This window comes from Tenrec ecaudatus, chromosome 12 (assembly GCF_050624435.1).
Source record: "Tenrec ecaudatus isolate mTenEca1 chromosome 12, mTenEca1.hap1, whole genome shotgun sequence".
NCBI classification, from domain to species: Eukaryota; Metazoa; Chordata; class Mammalia; order Afrosoricida; family Tenrecidae; genus Tenrec; species Tenrec ecaudatus.
The window spans coordinates 19,941,564-19,959,253 of NC_134541.1; the positions used below are offsets into that span (position 1 = coordinate 19,941,564).

The window sequence follows — 17,690 nt, forward strand, 5'->3', positions numbered from 1 at the left end:
CGAGCCGGCTGCTTTTCTTTCCCGTTAGCAATGATATGATCGCCAGCATGGCTTACACTTCCATCTGGGATTTACTTGGCTTTATCAATTGCCATTAGATGTTCTTTATCTGTGACTTCTGTTTTGCTCCGTATCTGTACAGGGGAAATTCTCTAAAGTCAAGCTATAGAAGTGGGCCCCTTGCCAGTGAGAACCCTTTGAGAATGAATCATTAATCCCTTGTTGCCAAATTATGTTATTGCTGCTATTAAGTCATCCAGATGTAAGCCTGATACAGTCTTTGCCTTAGAGGAGAGTGAAATGAATCACTCTGGGGGATCTGCCTGCCTTTATCCTGGGGATTGGGTAAACACAGGCAGCAGGATGCAAGAAGGCATAGACCCAGCCTACACTCCCAGTTCACACACACACACACACACACACACACACACACACCTACAACTGAAACCCCTGGCTACCGATCCCAAGGGTGTGTCATCATGAAGCCAAGGTATGAGCGCTCTCTTCATTAATCAAGCCTTCTCTGCAGTTGCATTTGAACCTCGGGAAAAATCCCCTTGACCTTGGCTTTTTTCTTCTCTGTTTTACAAATGAGGAAATCACATCTCATTGTGGTTAACAGATTCAGGCGAGGTCACATAGCCAATTAATGATGGAGTGTAGGTGCACACTCACAAATTTCCCATTTGAAAAGCCGATGCTTTTGACTAGTCTTATGAAGCCTTCGAATAGGACCCTCAGAAGGACTATAAGAGAGAACCCACTCCCTGTGGCTCAGTGGGGTGCACCCATAAGTTCTCAGACAGTCCTGTTCATGGCTGTTGACAGAGTTGCCTGCTTAGATGGGTCATTTGGGGATGAGGGTGGGCCCCATGGTGGCTTACGGCTCTCGGGATGACAGGAGACTGTTTTCTCTTATGCAGAACATGGCTATCGCTGAAATCAAGGGTTGCTTAATTGCCATGGGGAGTCTAGGTCAAGTCAGCGATATATGAAAGCAAGGTATTGAGGGCTCCGCTAAGTGTCCAATGGGTGAAAGCAGGTAGAGACGAATAAGTGAGTAAAAGGAAAGACTAACACGGAACCAGAAACTGGACTTACGACTGCTCTCTGCTTCAGAATGCTGTTCGGGGGCAGGACTTGAGCCTCCATGGAGAGCTTTCTACCTTCACAGCTTCTTTTTGCTCTTTCCCCTAATTGCTTTCCCTGTCACTTCTACTCAATGGCGTTATCTATGAGTTTTGAAATGAATAGGACAAAATCTATCTCCTCTTCTCTAATGGCCCTTCCGTTTGAAAGCAAACCTTAGAGATCATCAGAATCATGTCTTCTCTAAGCTGAAATCAACTCTGACCCCTACTGCTGCTGCTCAGCGGCCATGACCTCTGGGTTTGAAAGAATAACTACATCTCCTAGAGACCTGGTTAAAAGGCACGTGTTGACTCTGTAGGTCTGGGGTGTGGCCCGAGATTCTCCATTTCTTAATGCTGCCAGCAGACTCTTTTGGTCTTTGGGCCCACTTTGAATAACAAAACTCACAGCTATCTTTCTCTTGAAAGTTGGTCTTTGGGCAAGAGATGGAGTGTTGAAAGCTAGATAAGACTCGGCAGAGTGTTCTGCCCAGTGTAGAGTAGAACAGAGTAGCATTGGCCTGGTTGAGCTTCAAGAGTCCCAAGAGGAAAGTCAACTGGAATGGTGTTTAGTACAATGGGAAGAAGCAGGAGGAGCTAAGCATGGTAACATGCCCTATGCAATATTAGTGGAGCAGGGAAGACTTTAAGACACCAAGAGCCATGACTTGGGCAATAGGTTACCAGATTCAAGAGTAGTTAGGTAGAACAGTGGGATCCAGATGTGGACCCTGGGTGCAGTTAGATTCTAGAAATTCTCGAGTCAAGAGACTAGATTCTAAGTCACTCTAGCTTTTCTGGAAAGAGCTTGAGTCAAAGGGCACTCAGTGGGATCAGCCACTGGGAATGACCAGTTTAGAAAGTGACTACTGGCTGGGGTATAAGATGGGACTGGCAGCCTCCCATTGGATAAAGTAGACTCCTATCAGAGCAGGCTTAGTTCACGAGGTTGTTTTTGATGGCTACGTTACACAAGAGACTCAAGTCGAGCCTTAAAGCTTCTCCTCTTAGGTTCACTTACCACCTGGTGACTAGTTGCCAAGTCTGCTTTACCTGGCTGGACATCTAAATTTCTCCTTTATTCCCCAATTCTCAGACTCCCAGTCTCTGCTTAGTAGCTAGAAATCACCGAGGTCCTGAGACTGTTACTAAACATGGCTCGTGAGAAGGGTGGGCTCGGGTGAAAGTGATCAACCACCATCTCACTGAATGGTGTCTGTCTCCATGTCTCTGAAAACTCCCCTTGGACATGCAGACACTACGTTAGACAGAAGAGCCTGGCAGCACAGTGTGGAGAGCACTCAGCCACAAACCAAAGGATCAGCGATTCAAACCCAGCAGCAGCTCCAAGGGAGAAAATGTAGTAGCTTGGTTCTGAAAAGATTCATAGTCGTAGAAATGCCATGAGCCAGTTCTATTCTATCCTCCAGGGTCACTATAAGTTGCACTCTACCAAGGACAGTGTTTGTTTGTTTTGTTTGTGTTTTGGAAGTCAGACAGATAACCTTCCATGTGCACCCCGTAGTGACCTTTGCTCAACAGCAATTGTGGTGAGTCTAGGGCGGTTCTTTGTAGTGAGGAGGGAGTTAGTCCTGCATGCAGCATCCCAGCTCTTTAATTCATGGGTGAGTTAGGCAATTCCCTTCACCTCATCGTGAAGTTCCTTAACCACTGTAAATGGGAACATAAAACTAGAACCTTCTGTTTCTAACTTTGTGAAGACCAGCTCACTTCATACACAAACGTGTTTTGATCACCTGTGGCGCTCAGCCATGCATCAATAAATCTAAGGCCATTTTAAAAGCAGTAGTGATTCAGCTTCTGCCTAAGGAGGACTGTAGGACTTGCTTGAGACAACCATCATGTTGCTAGGCAGCACGATCGGTAGCCACCCCTGATGTGCTTCCCTGTGGCGCTCATCACAGGTTCTCATTATGCTCCTGTGAGCACTTTTCGTCTAAGCCCTGTGGGCACACTCCTGGCTCTGAACCAGGCATGAGGCTACTACCTCTACAGACTCCCTTCTTCCTCTCAGACATAGGAGCTACCTGTGGGTATTGCCTGGTGGTCCATTCCAGAGGCATTTCCTCTAAACCTGTATCACCTTTGAATAGCCACAGCAATTTCCCTTTTGTGAATGGAGTTGCAAGTCCCTAGAACCAAGTAAACCAAATGCACGACCATCGGGTCGATGCCAACTCATCCAGATCCCCTAGGACAAGGTTGAACTGCCCCTAGGCATCTCTGAGATTCCCTGTTAAAGATGGTAGAAAGTGGCTGGTAGTTTCAAATTGCTAACCTTGGGAATCTTAGCCCAGCAAGTAACCAGGCCACCACTAAGGTTCCTGGTGACACTTTTGAATAGCCTCTGTCCACTTCCTTTTGTGAATGATGTCTCAAGTCCCTATAGAGTAGAGCAAATGCCCCAAAGGATGCTGAGATAGAAGCTGGATCTGCCTGGTCCCTGGCCCTGTGCACCATCCTGTTCTGAAATCTGGTTAGACCACGTGAGTCCCGGCTCCTTCTAACAAACTCTCTGTGGAAAACCTGTGAGTTCTGGTATCTGGCAACTGGATTTAGTGCATTCGTCTAGTATCCTGGACTTTGGCCTTTTAGATGCCAGCTTGAAACGGTGGGCATCCATACTTCTATGGTTCGCAGGTATGTTCCTTCATTGGTTCCCGTCCATCCAAGAGCTTCATGGTCCTTAAAGTAAGGAGATTTCTTCTACCTTAGAACAACACTGGACACCTTTGACCACACCCTTATTCACCTCTGAGTCATAAGACATTAGACTTCGCCAGGTGTGCCTCCTACCTGTCCAGCTAGTTTTCTCTGCCCCCTTTTCTACCTAGGCCCTAAGAATGGCAAACCCATGAGTCTCCGCTTCTCCTTTCAACCTCTTCTCTCCCTGGGTGTAGGATTGAGCTTCATGTTTCAAATACTTGACTCACACACCGTCGCCCCTACCTCATACCCTATTTCAGACCTGCATTTGTACCTGTCCACAATATTTTAGTAGCTCCCAAGGTCAAATACATCCAAAGTTAATCCTATTCCATTATTGTTGACATGGCTTTTCAGTCATAAACGGTACCCGAATCCCCAAAGCAAGCCAAACCCATAGCTGTCAAGTTCATTCCAACTCCATAACCTACCCTGTGTGACGCTAGACATGTGTCGCCAACCTTACAAGTTCTCACTTGTTATTGATTTCTATTTCAACTAATTGTCTCCTTCATTCATTATCTCTGCCCTTTTTCTCTTCACGCCATTGATCAGCTCGTCCTAGCAGCTCATCGCTCACCCAGGCCTGCCCTAACCTTTAAACTCATCTCCCCTATCTGCTCTGGCTCCACCCACCAATGTGGCAATGATTTGTTTCAAATACAGATTTGGCCACGGTCACTGATGGAGCGACACTTAAATTTCTCACTGATTTTTTGGGGGCTATTGTAGGTGGGGGGTCCAAGAACAATCCCCACTGTGGTTCATCATGTCCTGTGGGGACTCACTCCTGCAGCCCTGGCCAGCACTTCCCTCAGTCCACCCCTCTGGCCTCCTCATATAGCACTCTAGAGCATCACCTTCTTGGCTGAAGGCGCCCACTTCCTTTCCCCCATCCACCCCCACCCCACCCCTCCACACACACATCCCAGCTCAGGCTGTTTCCTGTGCGGCTCCCACTCGCTGCTCTCCTCCCGGCTTCAGTTCCCACCGGAGTTTCAGTCATGCTTCCAAGCGGCATGCTCCCTGGGTTCCAGCCCTTAACAAAGTTGAAAGCTTCCTATTGTTGAGTCTACCTTTATCAACTGTATCCTTTACGCCCCATCCCGTCCCCCCATCAACACGTACACATACATACTAATTATAGACTCCTTGAAGACATGAGCTACCATATTTTCATGCAAATAACACATGTGTTATATAGTGCTTGCAAATAGCACAACTCCCTCGTGTGTTCACTTCCTAGGAGTGCTATGCGTGTTATTGGATGTAGGCATGTTGGATATGAAAAACACAGCATGTCTACAAATGCCTGGCCCACGGCAGCCACACAGGGGTTGCTTGAGAAGATGACGTGTGACTCTTTGTAGGTCAAGTGAATACTAATCATAGTCTTCTCGGGTGATCAGAGTCTTTCCAGGAGTTTCTTTCAGTCCCCACAGTGAATGCTGTTAGCAGGCATTCAGTAGTTTCCCTCCATCAACGAGTGAATGCTCTCCAACCAACACATCCTCCAAACCCAAATCCAAGAGACGCGGCGGCCACATGGAGGACACAGTGCTTGGACAGGCTCGCCTTCCCCTTGTGCTGGGAACGCGATGAGCCTGTAGTACCTGGAAATCACGTGTCTCCAAACTGGACAATGAGGACTACCTGGGTGCTCCTTGGAACCAGCCCCTAATCTGGAATGTCAGGTCAACACCGCCAAACAGGCGGCTGGCGGGTCCCCTTGGGAAGTACAGGGTCACCGTGAGTTGGAATCAACATGGCGGCAACAGGCATGATTTTGGTTGATAGTTAGCCCTGATCTGGGGTGAGCTTGCCTTGCCTTTTTTCTCCTCAACCAGGGGGACTGGGTAAAAGCACCTCTATGTCTTTATAGGAGAAACCATGTGCCCCACACATTCTGGCACGCAGCAGGTGGGGCTCCATGGCAAGTCAGTGGGTGAATACATGAAGCCAGCAGTTGGGCTCACTCCCCTTTAAGCCATTCAGTAATCACCTGTTAAGGAACCATCCTGAGGAGGCAGGGTCCTGCTACACGCTGGGATTGCAGGGACCTCGAAGACTTGTCATTCTCTAGAGGGACTGGCTAAGCAGATCCAACTTGATTAAGTTGTAATGAGTTTGGGGAAAGGGTTCTGACCGTGGGAGCTCAGGTCTGTTAAAGGGCATGGGCTAAATGTGCAGCAGGCTGGTTCGGAGGTTCGTAAACATGCGTGAGTCTGGAGAATCAGAACTAAAGCTTGTGGACCATCAGCCCTCCTTCAGCCTGGGTTTCAGCTGAGCTCTGGGAACACATGACTGAAAGAGGAGAAAATGCAAATCGGTCCCCTGAGAACAAATATGTGCGGGCAGAGACCTCACCCTTCCAACCATCAGCTTTCAGCGAGCACTGTTTCCATGCCCAGGAGTCCACGTGTACAGTGGGGTAGGCAATGTGCTGCTGACTGCAAAGCGAGTCGTTCAAGCCCACCAGCTGCTCAATGGGGGAAAGATGAGGTCATCTACTCCTGTGAAAGGTGTACAGTCTCAGAAACCTTTAGCAGCGGTTTACTCTGCCCTACAGGGACTCTCTGAGAATAGACTCAGTGACCATGGGGGGCTTACATCTCAGGGCTGTGCTCACATGGGAGGTGGGGGAGCAAAGACACCAGAGGCACAGTCCTGCCCTCTGGAGAGCTGGCAGAAGACTGGCGGAGATGGCTGCGTAAAGAAATAACTACTAATACCGGTGCGTCGTGGTAACGAACACAGCGAGGTGTGTGCAAAGTGCTATCAGGATTTAGAAGAGAGAGTGAGAAACAGTCCCAGGGGTACCAGCAGCCAGCGAAGGAGCTTTAGACTGGTGCCGAGGGGGCAGAAACATTAGAAGGAATCCAGAAACAGGCGCTGTGCAGGCTAAGCTGTAGCTGGCAGACATGACCCCAGGGAGCATGGAGAGCAAGAGAAGAACTTTCACGTAAGGTGCCTGCCTCCTGGACCTGTCTCCAGAAAGTTGCCCATAGGCATCTCGAATGGGAAGTGGCCTCTGATCCCTGGGCTGCACGTGAAGAGCCTGGGCTTGGGCATCTTTGGCTGTTTACTCTTGGTGGACCATTCAGCAGCCATCCCCACAGTTATTTGGGAGCATGATCGAGGGACTCAAAACCAAATCATGAATGTCTTTTACGACTGTGTCCAGTGAATTCCAACTCATCAGGTGCTAGAGTTGCCTGGGGCCCACAGGGTTTTCTTGGTCGTGGCCTTTACAGAAGCAGGCCGCAAGCTTGTCTTCTGCGTGCTGCTGGGTTGAAACTACAAATCATGTGCATTACCCAGGGAGGAGGGGAAACACACATTGAATTCAAATTTTTGGACCATTGAGGCAAGTGTCAGAAGATATGTGGAACCCTGACCCTGAGGCTTATCAGCCATGTGATGATGGGCAAATCAATATCTACCTTTCAAAATGTTTTGGGGGAGATTCCAGCTGGGGCCAGGAAGTCACCCAACACAGGCTGAGCAAGTAGCCCAGGTCCCTCTGCCTGGAACTGCGGCCGTGAGCTCAGATCTGGTAGAACAAGAAGCATCAATGTACTCCATGTTGACATCAAAGGTGTCAGTTCCAAAAATGGCACCTAATTGGATACGTCTTCTGAACCCAAGGGGACGGCCTTTGATACACTGAAGTGCTGCTACACTACTATTGATTTCATGTAAGGCACAAAACCAAACAATTTTACTTTTTAATCTCTCATATTTTCCTTGTGAGACTCTGACCTAAAGGTATGGTTCCCTTTCCTAAAGGGATGAAGGAGGGTTCGAAACCCATCCATGAACATAAGGATCGAACTGTAGTTCCATGGCTTGATCCAAGGAGCGAACCAGGAAACGGGGATTCCAATACCCACCCCTGCTTGATCTCATCAGGGAGATGCTCCAACACAGCCTTGATGAACCCAGGGAATCTCTGAGCACCTCCGTTTCTTCATCTGCAGAGGGTAGATTGATAATCCCAGCCTCTTAAGTATTCATCCTCAAGATTAAACAACGCCCTTGGCGCTGTGCCTGACATCTAGCTAGCTCTCCGTATCTGGAAACGGATGCTGTTATTATGGCTGTTTAGTCAGGGGGGTCAGCCTTTTTAACACCCTCTCTTTCCCTCTCTCTCTCTCCTTTTTCCTCCAAGGTGCCTCCACCCAGAACTCTAACACCGTGGAGCCAGAGAAGCAGGTGGACAACACCGTGAAGATGGCCGGCGTGATCGCTGGCCTCCTCATGTTCATCATTATTCTCCTGGGGGTGATGCTCACAATCAAAAGGAGGTGAGTCGCTGCTACTGCCCTGCAGATTCTGCTGACCCCGTACTCCCCTGGGGTCTGGTCCCTGTTCGGTTGCCCCCATCCAGCGAGGAGCTTCTAACATGCTTGTTGGGGGTCCTCAAATTCTCTAGTCTCCTGCGTCTCATCATGTCTGTGCTGCAGGGTGCATGCTCCTGTTTGGTGAATGGCTTATTTCTTAGGAGGCCAGTGATCCCTTTGTTTGGACCGCCCTGATGTATCGGGGGATTCTGGGTATCATGCCATTTGGCTTCTTGGAGTCAACAGCTGTGTTGTGAATGGTCAAGGCATCTAGACACCTTCACCTTAGAGGGGAACTCTCCCGAGTTCAGCGATATAAATGTGTGGAAGGAATGCATTGCCTTTCTCACCTCCATTCACCCGATTTCCCACTCATCAAATGGTTATAGAGCAGCAGGACCCCAAGCTGACCCTAAGCCGTCCCCTGCCGGATGGTGTGAACGGCCCCAGGGAACGATCCTTTCTGCTTCAAGTCCTACAGGTTGTTGCTGCTAACAGGACATCTCCACAGGCATCTCCAGCCCATGAACATGGTGTCTCAGAAGGTGTCTGTTTCCTCCAGACTGCATGGCCCACAAATGCAAAGGCTGCAGCCTTCTCCCACCTTGCCCAGATTCACAACTGTGGCGTTGCAGTTTAGCGGACATTCAGACAGCTTGCAGAGACCAAAAAGGAAAAGGGAATCCAATGGATGACTGTTAGCTAGCACTGTCCTGAACGTGCACTTCTCCACAGCCCCTGGACAGCCGCTACATCACCATGCTTACTGTCCTCCTTCTACCAGAAGGGGTCTCCGTCTTCTCCCTGTTAACACCACAAACCCAAACTTGATCTCCATCCACCCCCCTCCCCAATTCCCTAGCCTGCCCGAGCAAACAGAACATTCACCCACTTATAACAACCAGCAAACAGAACATTCACCCACTTATAACAACCAACAGAACATTTTACATTTTAAAACAAGCTGTGGGACGCACCTCAGCTCGAAATGTCTGGGCAAAAGTAAAATGCGCTCCTGGATGATCTTTCTGACCAGAACCAAGGTGAAGAAGACCCACAGGCACAATCCAACTTCCACCTTAACCGTAGGGGAAAATGCAGAAAGTTAAACAAAATGACAACAAAGGGTCTATGTCCTCTGGAATTCGGAAACACGCGCACAGTCAGCTTTCTCTGAGTCATGTAGGCACAGAAATGCCCTGGGGTCTTTCATGGCTCCTCTTTGAATGGACTTGTTCTCCTGACCAGGGTATTTTCTGGTTCGGGAAGTGCCCCCTGTTGACTCCCTTCCCCTAACAGGATCATTCATTTCCTTAGGCTCCCAGAAGTCAGGCTTAAGATTCTTATCCAGCTGCTGGTTTTGTGGTGGGTGAGGCTAGGTGAAGGGAATGTGCTTTATTCACATTGGGTTCAGAGCACCCCCAAGGGGTAAAGGACAGCATGGCATTATTCTAGCATCACCATCATCCATGAGACATGGTCATCTTTACAGCCAGCTGCCTTACATGAGGTTAGGCATGAGTTTTGATTTCTCGGGGGCCTTAAGCACACTGCCTACAATCCCTGGCGTCCTTAGGGTCACGGGAACATTAGAGACAGAAGTGAATTTGGGATTGTCTACCTGAAAAAAAAAACATAACTGATTTAATAGACTCAAAAACCTTTTTGATAGACGTGCAGTATTCGCCCTCTTTGCCACTGATCTGGAAGTCAGACACGCTCTTCCAATTTTGTTCTTTCTAAAGCCTGACTTAGCCCACGCCGCTGTTCTCTGTGAGCCTGTGAAGGAATTTCACTTCCTTCCCAACAGCTATTTCTGAAACGTGTGACTTTTGAGGAGGGAGGGAAAGGCTTTCTGTCTCCAGGGTGGGAGCAAGCACAAGCAAGGTCTTGATGTGACTTCAACCCCTTCTGCTTGTCCGTCTCATCTCTCACCTGTAGCAAAACCAGGCGTCAGACCGGATCCATGTGTGGTGACCACTTCTCAAGAGAACAAAACTCAGACATTTTGTCAATGGGGGCGGGCAAGGGGAGGGCTGCGGATTGGTGTCTAGATCTCCAAAAGCCTTTAGAGCAGCGGTTCTCAATGTGGGGTCATGACCCCCTTTGGGGTTCCAATGACCCTTTTACAGGGGTCGCCCAATTCATAACAGTAGGAAAATGACAGTGATGAAGTAGCAACGAAAATAATTTTATGGTTGGGCATTCACCACAACATGAGGAGCTGTATTAAAGGGTCACGGCATTAGGGAGGTTGCGAACCACTGCTTTAGAGAAAAAAATTAGACATCTTGCTGACTTCGTTGATGGGGATGTGATTCAGATGGATAAGGGAGAGTACAGTCAAAAGAAAGGGATGCTCTTTCCATGAACCTACAATGTCCTCTGGTGTTTAGAAGTAGCCACAGCACCCAGAAGGATAGAGAAGCTCCTTCTTCTGTGTCTCTAACCCCACCTACCAATATGGGAGACACTCTGTTGGTCAACTGAGTCTGCTGTCACTCATTTACTCCCGCTCAGAATCCCGTCCACAATTACCTATTGGAAAGAGAGATTGAAAGAAAGAAACACCCAACTAGTAGGCAAAGCGTCCCAGCTCAGGGGCCTAGTGTTAACATCTCTCCCATATGACATCGAGTCCTGTGGTTCATGGATCTAAGAACCATCAAAGCTTCAATACCACCCACCCCTTCCCTAGCTTGAGCTTTCCCGGGTTTTCTCCCTGCCCTCCAGGTGCATGGAAACAGTGGCTCCCTGTTTTCTCTGGAGGAAGTGGATTCAACTGACTCAGTCTTCTCTAAAGTTGTAGCCACAAATGTTCCCAAAACAGGAAAGATACACCCTGCCCCCCTCCTCTGAAGAATTCACCACTTCAGCCTTTGGGCATCATTGTAATTCTCCAAAGAGCTTCTTTCTCTTCCTGTTAGTGCTTTCCTTTTGTGATACAGAACTGGGAAGCTGGCAGAGAATGGGCTAAAGATACAGAGGACAAAGGCATGGGCTTAATTAAAGAAGCGATATTATTTGATATTCATAAAAAACAGTGGGTAAGGAAGAGGAGATCAAAGAACGAGGGGACTTTTTCAACAAAGCCTGGGAGATTTTTGTGGTGGTTTGTAATTGTTATTTGGCTTGGTTTTGTAATTGGAGGGGATCTTGAAAGATGAAAGGCTACAAAAGGGAGATGCATGTTAGGGCTGAATCAAATGGGATTCCCATGTGGTTTACAAAAGATGCACACTCAAGCTTGGGATTTTTTTGTATTGCCCTTGGCCGCTGGGAGTGGGCATTTTCGCATGTGGGACCATACCCAATCATGGCCTTAAGGGGTCACACAGGATTATACAAGTATTAAAAGATGAAAACTCAGAGACCCTCCTTGATAGTGTTAGTAACCAACACGATTCTAACCAAGTTCACTACAAAATATGTGTCTGGAAACAAAACAAAAAAATAAAATAAAAAGACAAAGATTTGGTTCCAGAACCAACAGAGAGAAAGCCTTTTCCTAGAGCCACTGCCACCTACACTGAGAGAAAAAAACTTCTATTCAACAGTTATCCACGTGTGGGTTTTCTGTTCCAGCAGCACTAAGAAACCAAGTCTGTGTGCCATTCGCAGATGCACCACTGTTTATGTGTTGTCAGTTCCTTATGAGTGAGCATTTGTCATTTGTCGTGTTTTATTAGCTCAAAGAGTTCTGCATATATTCTAGATACTAACATTGGATAATGACTCCATCTTGTTCTCCTGTATCTATCTATCTATCAGTCACATCTAGGTCGCAAAATATTCTAGAATGGGCTTTCCTATGACATTATATAGTAAAACATACTTCCTTTCATGAGTAATACTTTGGGTTCTGAAACTCTCCTCACAGGCTGAGTCCCCTAATCCTGGTCATTTCCCTCCCTTACCACGTCCCCTTGCCACATCCTCCTCTACAAGAATGAGCAGTCAAAGGCACTCATTCACCCCTGTAGTTCCTTGGCTTAATACCTGAAATTGAAACCTCAGCCAGTGTGCCTGGATGGCTCTCCCTCAAACTCACCCCCATGGAGTCAGTGCTGACCCAAAAGCGATCGTCTGTGAGTTTCTGAAACAATCGTGGTTTAGGGAAGTAGAAAGCCCAGTCTTCCTCCCTAGGAGCTGCTGGTGGTTTGGAATTGACCATGCAGATTGCAGCCACGTGTAACCAGTACATTGCCATGGCTTTGTATCTTGATGGGAAAGGGTGTTTATTAGCTACTCATCGATGAGAAGTTCTATACCCTCATATCTGTGGGTGTGTTGTAGACCTATCTGAATAGGTCCACACGTTTTATTTATTCCAATTGGGGAGCCCTCCCTGGAGTCTGAGTATGGTCCCCCAAGGCTTGAGGTCTAGAGATCTACTTGTGCATGAGTACCAGAAGCCAATTAAGAACATCTAAATGTGCCCTCCCAAGAGCTGCCTGCATCCTACACTAGCCTTGCCACCCCTTCTTTTTCTTCACCTGAACTCTAGGTGGCCTTGAAGGAGATAATCTAAGCCAGCCACCACCCATCGTACCACCCACTCCCGTTAGCTCCTTTCTCCTCCCACCCAGCCCCTCTTGGCCCAGTGTGAACATCTTTCTCGACTACCCAAGAAAGAATTTTGCCAAGAATGCATTTGAAATGTCATGGCTTTGATAAACAGAAGTCTACTTTAAGATCTAGGTACATCGCTAGGTGCACTTTGAGTTTCATGATTTGCAGTAGGCCCCGTGCCCTCATCATTAGCAGTACATCCTGGGAGGCTTATGTTCCCGTCTCTGTTTGGGCAAGAGGCATTATTTAGAATGAAGACACTGGTACTGCTCCGTGGCATGGGATGAGAGGCATTAGCCACTCGAGGCACAGGAAGCACAACCAACTCCCACCCTCCAAGCTCTGTGCTTCAGTGTCCTTAGGACAGCCTTCTCTCTCTTCCTGTCCAGTCTTGGCCCTGGGCTCCCAGAGATAAGTCAGGGATGGGCTTCCCCCTCCAGGAGCTACCGGTTTAATCGGTACAGATACCTTGTCTCTAGGGATTAGGAATAAGAAAAACAGAATCTAATTCTATATATTCCCATTTGCTCACTGTTAACCAATCCTACTCTTGGCTTTCTCATCTGTGGGATGCAGTCAAGCTCATGGTGCTGTACTGAAAATCAAAAGAGCTGGTGGCCTGGAATACGTTTGGTTTCTTGTACCTGCTGAAGGAATTACCACGTGCAAGATCAGTGTAGACATTCATCTCATTCATGACCCCAACCTGACTTGGTCGCCAGCTCCAAACTCAGCACTAACATGTTGCCACAGCTCCTACTTCCACACGGATCCAGCTAATTTGTCAACTTCCATGTAAATGCTCCTCACTCTCATTTTAATCCTCAGAATAAGCATACTAAGGATACTATTGATATCCCTGTCTTTGAGATAAACTAACTGAGCTTCAGAGAGCTTACATGACCTGCCCAAACCTTAAGAAAAGTTGAGATGCACCCAAGGCTATGTGATTCCAGAGCCCGCACTTCTAACTTCAAATCTATTGTCCATGGGAAGTGAGAAGCAAATTCTGGATTAGAAAAAAGGAGACCCAGGTTCAGGTATATTGCCCTGTGTCGTTTGCCTCTGGACATCTACCTTGAAAATCTTTCAGATTCTTTATATCGAAGTCAAATTCATCACCTCAACCCCTAATTCTACATCCCCATCTTAGTGTCAGGACTACCTCCCACTCCATCAGCCAAACTTCTGGATTTCCATTACCTTGGCTTCTCCTGATCTTACATTTTCACATCATCATAATCACATCCCCTCCCCTCTCTCCAGCGCCTTATTTCTGCTGAAGCCTATGTAGCTCGATTATATGAATCTCCTCGCTGACTTACCTCACTCGGCCTCATCCCCCAGCCGGAGCCTATGTTTCAAAACAAGACTGAGACCTCCAAGCCTGCTCTCTAGAGTCCTTTGATGGCTTCTCTTCTCTTGAATAATCGTTTGCAGGATGGTGGGATAGATAGTCACCTGGGAAACCTTGTCAAGTTACACTGTCCCAATGCTCAATGTGACCCTGGCATGTTTCCCAACTGCTTAACTTCCACTTCAATAGCGTTATTTATGGAGTTTCCTCCTCATTCAACACCTGTGCTTTACACTTCCTCGTGTGACTAGATATTGCTCGTTTTAAAGGTGGACCTAAAACAGAAACCTCTCCTCCACTAAGCCCTCCCAACCTCCAGTCCAGGCACCATCGCTTCTCTGTCTGGATCGCCTCACTGAGATCAGCGGTTATGTTCTGTCTGTGTAGTTTTCATTTATATCTGATCTCCTCTACTTGACCATCAGTCTCTCAAATGTGCCTGGTAGCTATGGCAAATCCCCGCCCCCTCAAAAAAACCATGATAAATGGTAGAGTACAGTGAAATGAAAGCAAGTGTGACAGATCCACTTATCTGTCACTTGGAACCTGAGCATCCACACTGAGTGTCAACGGTACACCAAGTCCCATGGTTGGGATGGTAAATCCAAAAGTGGGCTCAACCCTCAGGGGACACACAGTCTATCCCAAAAAATTATAAACAAAAAGACCATAAGAACAACGAACTAGTGAGTGAATTAAAAGAGGCCATGTGTGTTGGTTATGCTACAATTAGCACATCGAGCTAAAGACTCCCAGATAGCATCACTAACAAGTGACAAAGCTGGGTATCTAGCTTGGCTAATCTAATAATGGGGCCCACATTCTTCGACTCTGTCCAACCTGGATAGACTAGAAAACACAACTTAAAGATGCTAAATTGCGTGACCCAATTTTGAGTGGTGATTTGAGACAGAAAAGCAGCCCAAACTAACGGCGTCATCCTATTTGCCCATTCTCGGTTCCTCCCTGCCACGTTCTCTAAGAAGTAAACCCTGCTTCTGTGTGCTCCCACTTGGGCAACCACTCAACCTTCCTCTGAAATATGGGCTCATAGTGCTCCCCCCTACTTTCCCCATCGCAGCACTCTTCACTTCGGAAGACCATTTGACAGTAGTTATTAACGCAGGCTCTCTACATCAGGCTAGTGAAAGCGAATCCCTGCCATGCCATTTGGCAACTACGTGAGCTTGAGAAAATGATTTAGTCTCTCAGGGCCTCACTTTCCTTGTCTGTAAAACAGGGATAATAGTACTCAGCATGGGTGTTTCAAGAATTAAATAAATTTTTTTAATTTAATGATGTATGACACATATGTGAACTCCCAGTATTTAAACGGTAGCTATTATCATCATCTCTTTTATAATTTTCTTGTCTGGATCTCCCATCAGATAAGTGGAGTGGATTAGAATCTAATTCGTCTTTCTAGCTCTTAGCAGAGATATGTCTATAGTAGGCCTGTCAGAACTTTTTGCTGAATTAATGATGGAAAGATGATTGAGTAGATGATGGATGGATTGTTGAGTGGATGGATGAATGGATGGATGGATGGATAAATAGATGATAGATAGATATAGATAGATGAGTGGGTGGGGTTGTGGGTTAGATACATGGATGACTTGATGGATTGCTGAGTAAATGGATGGATGGATAAGTGGGTGAGTTTGTTTATAGGGTAGATGGATAGACAAATATATTGCTGGGTGAATGAATAGTTGGATGGGTGGCATTATGGGCTTAGCCAGATGGATGGGTGGATGGTCACATGGATGGTTATACAGCCTAGTTCTCTTTAAATGGCATGGAAGAAAGAGAAACTTTGCCTGAAGTCAATCTTGTCAGCTTGCTGAAAAGAAGTTTCAGCAGTATGTGATTTATTAAGGTTCGGGTTGTTGTTTCCTAAATGCAGCTGTCTTCCTGCTCCGGATCTTTGATTCTAGGCAACCTGTTACTTGCAATATCACTGTACCCTTGTAAATTGAGACCTTCAGTAAATCTTCCTTGAGCCTTAGAGGAAAACGCATGTCTACTCTTTTGGGGTCACAGAGTAAATAACTATGGTCCTTGCTCTGGAAGGTTTTGCAACTTATTAATAAAAGATGATCAATTAATACAAAGTGGTCAGTCACCATCTTTCTGGAGCTTCCTTGAATTTGGATCAGGGATGACACTGGCATTAAGTGCTATCCAGTATAAGGCAGAGTCCCTATTTGGGAGAGGGGCTTGTAGCTAAGGAAGTAAATGCATTACAATAAGGAAGGATCCCAGGAAGAGACACATCGAGAATGATCCATGTATAAAAGTCAGTCTAGAGAGTTTAATCCACACCAAGGTCTAAGATGAGTTGTCTCATGACAGTGTGGGAACCATTCGCTCAAGATGCAGGCATTGCAGTTGATGCAAAGAGACACTAAACCTTTGACCTGGTGAGGAGTCAAATTAAAGCCTCAAATTATTCAACCAAAGATGAGAAGGCTCGCTTTACAGCGATGTGCGGGGGATGGAACACATAGGAAGTTGGGGCATATCTGTACCTGACTCACTGTAGTGTTCAAGATGCACCTGTTTTCTCCCTTCCTCAGAGGCAACACAGGCTGGTGGTCCAGAGCATGCATTTTTGAGCCAACTTTTAAACTTCCAAGTCCAGTTCATATTTGTGTGATCTTATGCATGATACTTATTCGCTGACCCCATTTCCCTCATCTGTAAAACGGGGATGTACATCAAGAACGGAGAACAATACTTGGTACATAGAAAGTGCTCCATACGGGTTTTTATTATCATCTTGCAATTTTTAATAATGAACACTTTATCCCTGGTGACCAACAATGAGCAACAGCAAACCTTACATCTGAGGACAAGATAGTAAACCACCCCTTATTGAGGAAAACAATATTCCAGATGGTTAAATTAATATGACACATTTAGAGTTATGTCAAGCCTCATGTTGCAAATTGAAGAATTCTATGAGGAAAATATTGAAGGATGCAAGAATCAGCAAAGGAAGATGGAGGGATTACAAAGAGTACCAAGAAGAACTGGTCTGTCTTCAGTCACTTCAGGAGGTTGCATATGATCAAGAATGGATGATATTGAAGGAAGAAGTCTAAGCTGCACGGAAGATGCTGATGAAAGGCCTGAGGAATTGACAGAATGCCAATTGAAATGTTTTAACAAATGGAGACAGAACTAAAGGTTCTTCTTCATCTCTCCTAAGAACTTTGGAAAAGTGCTACCTGGCCAACTGATTAGGAGAAATCCATATTTGTGCTCATTCCAAAGAAAAGAGAGATTTGTTAGAATGTGGAAATTATTGCACAATATATTACTATCACATACAAGTAACATTTTTGCTGAAAATAATTTTTAAATGGTGCAACAACTCATTGGCAGAGAATTGACAGAATTTCAAGATGGATTCAGAATAGGACATGGAATGGATGATAGCAGATGGATCTCAACTGAAGATAGAGAATATCAGAAAGATGCGTGCTTGGTCTTATTGGCTATGCAAACACGGTTGATTGTTTGGATCATAACAAACAATGGATAATATTGAAAAGA

General features: G+C 46.5%; 1 protein-coding gene across 1 annotated transcript in view; it reads left to right on the forward strand.

Moving 5' to 3' along the window:
• PTPRT (protein tyrosine phosphatase receptor type T) overlaps positions 1 to 17,690 on the forward strand; it is an 890,723-nt gene that overhangs the window by 709,421 nt on the left and 163,612 nt on the right. The window contains exon 15 of the mRNA XM_075527730.1: positions 8,029 to 8,164. Within this exon, the coding sequence (XP_075383845.1) occupies positions 8,029 to 8,164 (136 nt within the window). The remainder of the gene's footprint in view (positions 1 to 8,028; positions 8,165 to 17,690) is intronic.